This window comes from Grammomys surdaster, unplaced genomic scaffold (genome assembly GCF_004785775.1).
Source record: "Grammomys surdaster isolate TR1022 unplaced genomic scaffold, NIH_TR_1.0 125801, whole genome shotgun sequence".
NCBI lineage: Eukaryota > Metazoa > Chordata > Mammalia > Rodentia > Muridae > Grammomys > Grammomys surdaster.
Window position 1 is genome coordinate 320987 of NW_021620632.1, and position 5611 is coordinate 326597.

The 5611-nt window shown below is 39.8% G+C and overlaps 1 protein-coding gene across 2 annotated transcripts in view; it reads right to left on the bottom strand.

Moving 5' to 3' along the window:
• The window catches only part of Tubgcp5 (tubulin gamma complex associated protein 5), a 34994-nt gene that overhangs the window by 17811 nt on the left and 11572 nt on the right, over positions 1-5611 (bottom strand). For both annotated transcript variants that reach the window (XM_028789223.1, XM_028789224.1), the window contains 3 exons: positions 5267-5360; positions 4582-4828; positions 2750-2952 (listed from right to left, as the gene is read on the bottom strand). In XM_028789223.1, coding sequence (XP_028645056.1) covers positions 2750-2952; positions 4582-4828; positions 5267-5360 — 544 coding nt within the window. The remainder of the gene's footprint in view (positions 1-2749; positions 2953-4581; positions 4829-5266; positions 5361-5611) is intronic.

The window sequence follows — 5611 nt, forward strand, 5'->3', positions numbered from 1 at the left end:
AGAGAGAGAGAGAGAGAGAGAGAGAGAGAGAGAGAGAGAGAGAGAGAATGAATGTGTGTGTGTATATATATATATGTATGTATGTATGTATGTATGTATGTATGTATGTATGTGCATGACTTCTATCCTTTTCTTTCTCATGGGCCACTTAAGAGTTAAAGAGTGGGCAAGAAGCCTGGCCCTAGATACTTAAAATTTTGCTATGGTCAGCACTGCTGATCCTGGAAATCCCCTGGGGGAGTTAGGAGAGGGTTGGGGGAGGAGGTGGCATGCAGGGGGCACAGGAGCCAGCTACTGTTAGCACCATCCCCAATTGCCGTATCTCACTGCCTTCCTCAGTATACCTGGATATAGAGCTGACTTTTGACAAACTTGGTCATGTGTAAGGGTCTCTCATGTGGTACTGGTTTTGAAGGCTTGAAGGCATGAAGACATCATGGAGAGAGAGTAGCTGAGGCTTGCACCACAGAAGCAAGGAGAGGTCACTGGTGATAGTACAGCCTCAGTTGCAGTAGACCCTAGAATCTGATGGTCCTGGAGAGAGGCAGAGGCCTGACACTTTTTGGCAGAACCAGAGTCTCTGAAGAGAGGCCAGAAGGCCACTGGTGAAAGTGCAACAATGCTGTACAAACTCCAGCACTGGATATTCCAGAACAGTGGGGCAACTTCTAAGCACAGTAACAGCTGTGAGGTGAAGCTCACCAGCACCTATAAGACGTGTGCTTTAAATGCTGAAACCCAAGAGGCAGAGATGCCTAAGCTCTTTGCAGCCCAGGAAATTGTGACTAAATCACAGATGCAGGGCACTGATTTACAGTGTTTATTTTATACTATTAAGTGCTTGATTTTTTTTTTTTTTGTTCATATTATGCCAGTGGCCTGGTTCCTCCCTCTTAGAGTAAGATGTAACTTATTTTTGAGCATACAGAAGGACACAATAGCTAGATTTTGGATTTCAGAGACACTTTATATTTTAAAGAGACTGAACTTTTGAGGTTATACTATTTTATGCTGTAATGATAAGATCTTAGGGATAAACAAGAAAGCAAAGGTTATGGTAATACTGACATATTTGTGTGTCAAATGGATAAGGGGTCAACTGTGCTGGTTAGCTTTTGTCAACTTGACACAATTAGGGTCATCTAGGAAGAGGGAACCTCAGTTAAGAAGAGGCTTCCATCAGACTGCCTGTAGGCAAGCCTGTGGGGCATTTTCTTGATTAATGATTGATGTGGAAGGGTCCAGCCTCGGCGTGGTGTTACCCCAGGTACCCCAGGTCTTAGGTTGTTTAATAAAGTAAACTGAGCAAGCCATAAAGGATAAGGCAGTAAGCAGTATTCCCCCATGCTTCCTGTTTCAGTTCCTGATGTTAGGTTCCTGCCTTAAATTCCTACCTTGGCTTCCCTCAATGATGTACTTGTAAGTTTAAGTGCTTAAATTTACGCCGAATAACCCCCTTTCTCCGCTAGTTGCTTCTGGTCAAGGGTTTATCAGCAACAGAAAGCAAACTAAGATATTTCCTTGAATGAAGATCAGATTTTGAATCTGACACTGCCAAGACAGAGGCACATGGCTGCACTGTCTACACAGTACCATGAGTAAGATGTTTACCACGGCCGGGCAGTGGTGGTGTACGCCTTTAATCCCAGCACTTGGGAGGCAGAGGCAGGTGGATCTCTGAGTTGGAGAGTCGAGGCCAGCCTGGTCTACAGAGTGAGTTCCAGGACAGCCAGGGCTACACAGAGAAACCCTGTCTCGAAAACAAAACAAACAAAACAAAACAGTTTATGATGAATAAGAAAATAGGGCTGGTGAGATGGCCTAGTGTGGAGATACTGCTGCCAAGCCTGATAACCTGAGTTTGATCCTTGGAATGTACAGGGTACAAGAGAAAACTAAGTTCTCCAAGTCCTCTGACCTCCACAGGCATGCTGTGGCACATGTGTCCCCAACCACACTCCCAGATAAGTAAAAAAGAACGAGAGAATTATTTTATTCTCCTCTGGTTACTAATAGGAAAAATACTGCATAAATGAAAAAAAGTCAAATTCCTTTATGTACTGAACTTCAATATTAAAATGGAAAGAAGACAAGCGTCCCAATAACCACTGGAACAAACCATTAACTTACCAACCAGTCTCTAGTAGTTGGATTTGTACTTATAAAAATTATGGAAACAGTATGCATCACAAAACTTATCACCCTAATCTCTTATTTTTGATGGGGTCTTCCCATGTAGTTCCGTATCACCTCAAACTCACAACCCTCTTGCCTTGGCCTCCTGACTACAAATGCTCACAACCACCTTAGTCATTTAATATGTAAGTTCAGTGGTATTAAATACACATATACTGAGAATTTCCCACCCCCAGCTCCTAGAAGTCCATTACACACTGTGACTACTTTAGACACTCCATGTCACAGACTTGTGACCTCTTCCCTTTTTAGAAAGGGTCTCACTATGTAGCCCTTCATGGGCTGTAACTTTCTTATATAGACCAGGCTGGCCTTCACCTCAATAGACCCGCCTACTACTGCTTTCTGAGTGTGGGGATCAAAGGTGTGTGCCACCATTCCTGGCTGTGTTTTCGTAATTAAAATTAGTAAGACAGCCAAAAATCTGAAAGTTGTGAAACTTTGAACAACTGTCTGGCATACCATGACTTAAACATCATTTAACAAGAAATTATGACAGGTTATCCTCTATCCTTTCATCATGCACTTTAGTTCATCCAGAAGTCCAACATACAGTTTGTTCAGAGGCTTCTCCAACATTGTCATATTCGAGAATGGCCTTGTACAGGGTGTTAAGCAGGTGAGATGCACGGACGACATTGCGAGTGTCAGGTGGGACTTCTGCCACTCCAGTACTAAACACTTTGTCCAAGACCTTCAGCTGTGCCAATCGGGGTGCCAACTTGTTCACCACTATTGCAAGTGTTATTGTTGTATCTGTTAAGTATAAACAAATCAAACTGAAGAGCAAGGAAAGACATCTGTGACCAATATATAATACTGATAACAGTATTTCTTTGACATAAGGAAAGGCATAGTCAGATGGAGGGTGGTACGTTTTTAAGCATTGTTTTTTAAAGATTTATTTATTATTATGTACACAGCATTCTGACTGTATGCATGCCTGTAGACCAGAAGAGGGCACCAGATCTCATAGATAGTTGTGAGCCACCATGTAGTTGCTGGGAATTGAACTCAGGAGCTCTGGAAGAACAGCCAGTACTCTTAAACTCTGAGCCATCTCTCCGGACCCCTTAATATTATATTTTAATACCATTATCTTTAATATCATATCTTCCTTAAAGTAAGAACTTCAGTAAGCGAGGGAGAGAAAGATAATTCAGAACAAAATAATGTATATGGGAACTAACAAACATCAGAAAAGACAAGTGGTCTTTAATGTACTAGAAGGGCACTAAACGTCACTTAAAGAGCATAAACTAAAATTACACATGGCAAAGCTACAAAGAGGCGGCTCAATCAAGTTCTCGAATGGCAGTGACAGAGCTCTTTATCCTCAACATCAAAGTAGTTGCATAGTTCTATACATGTGGTAAGCTGGCACACTGCAAAGATGCTATGCCTCCCCGCACTGCTGGTCCAGCTAATGCGCTGCAATGACACGGCGGTCCCCTAGCTGACTCTATAATTATGGAAACAAGCAAACATGGGCACTCTTTGTGGTACTCTGGCCTTAGTTAAAAAAAAATTAATAGCAAAATAGAAAATGAAAGGTGGAAAAACAAAAAACAAAAAATCACATACTAGTTGACTATTTTACACCTATTATATTGGTAAAGAACAAAAGTTTAATAATATATAACAAGACCTTGCTGGCTAGAGCATAAACTTATCTATATTGTACAGAAATACAGAAAAATCTAGCAAACGTCACATTATCATATAAACTCTTTGATGTGTAAGTTCCACTCTGCAATGCCTAAGAGGTAATCACACAGGTGCTGGTAACAGTAAAGTGGAAACAGTCAAATGTCCACCATTGAGAACTGCGGTATGGTACGAACGAAACAGTTTTTTTGAAAAAGAAGTGAGGAAGCTGTCATATGCAGACAGAGTGCTCTCTAAGATCACGTACAGAAGTTGCCTGTCATGGGGGAGGAGCTGGAACAAGAAAAAATGACCACTGTGAGCTGTTTGCTATTGTTTGGAATTTTAGAGACAAATGGCTTAAAAATAGAAATTTAAGGTAGCTTCAAAATTATTTAACATTTTATTACATTTACTTGTGTGTGTGTGCCTGAGTGTGCATGCATGGTAGGAGGAGATGTGTGTGCCACAGTGCACATGCAGAGGTAGAGGATAACTTGGAGAAGTTTTCTCCTCTATCATGCAGGTCCTACAGATTAAACTCAGGCTGTAAGGCTTGGTGGCAAGTGCCTTTATCTGCTGTGCTATCTCTCCGGCCCTAAAATCACTTTAAAATGAATATATTCATGAGAATTACTTACTTGTCATGTAATTTTTAAACATTTTATCAATAACCAAGTAACTTTATTAATATTCAAAATGAGTTAGGTAGCTTATGAATTAAAAAAGATGACCTACCACTACTTATGACACACTTCTCAATCTCTGTAAGCTCCTTTTTGAAGTTAATGAAGTATTTGTAGAGGGCCCACATGAAGGCCTGGTAGGTTCTAAAGGGAGCGTCAGGTGGTTTCTTTGGTATGGGATCATTTCCTGGTGATGGACTTTCAGAGCTGTGCCCCATGACTTCATCAATGAATTCTTGGAGCCGAAATACAACCTGGCCATATGCTGCTATTTGTTCCAGCACAGATCGTAAACAACTCTACAACAGAAGTCAAGTGTAAGTACTTAAAGCTGGCCTTCCACAAATGTTCACATTTGTAAAAGAAACTGTGTGATACATGGCAAAGTCACATAATGAGTTCACATTTAAAAGAAACAGTGAATGAGCAATTTGTACACACTACAGAATTATGGCTTATACTTTAAAAAAACACACATAAAGTACAGAAAAAAAATCATTGCAGTATCCCGGTTTCTCAATACAGAATATAAGAAAAAAAGGAAATTAAATGTCACAAATATTTAAGAAGAGGTTAAGCCCTGCAATGATGTATAACTTAATTTTGCTTTTTAAGAGTTTTTACTCTATTCAATAAATTTGATAATGTAAATGCTTGAAAGGTATATTAGCAACATTTAAAGGGCTTCTGTTTAATTTTAAGTTTATTTTTAAGCGACAATAAACACAGATACTTACATGTGTCAAATGAGTTACAATAATATTGTTCCTCACAGTTACCTTCCCGTCTATCACCTGAAATATAAACAGCTTTTTTACCCCTGAAAGTAACCTGAAATGAAACAAAAAAAGATCAAGATCAATATACTTGAAGTTTACTAAAATAATCACTAAAGTATAGCTGAGAAATTTATTTTGAAAATTCAGAATTGGGGAACAAAATAGGTCAACTGCACAAAAATGAGAAAATTGTCAAACATCACAGGATTAAGACTCAAGGTATTTCAGCATCATTTTAGAAGTTCAACCACCTCTACACACACACACACACACACACACACACACACACACACACACACACAC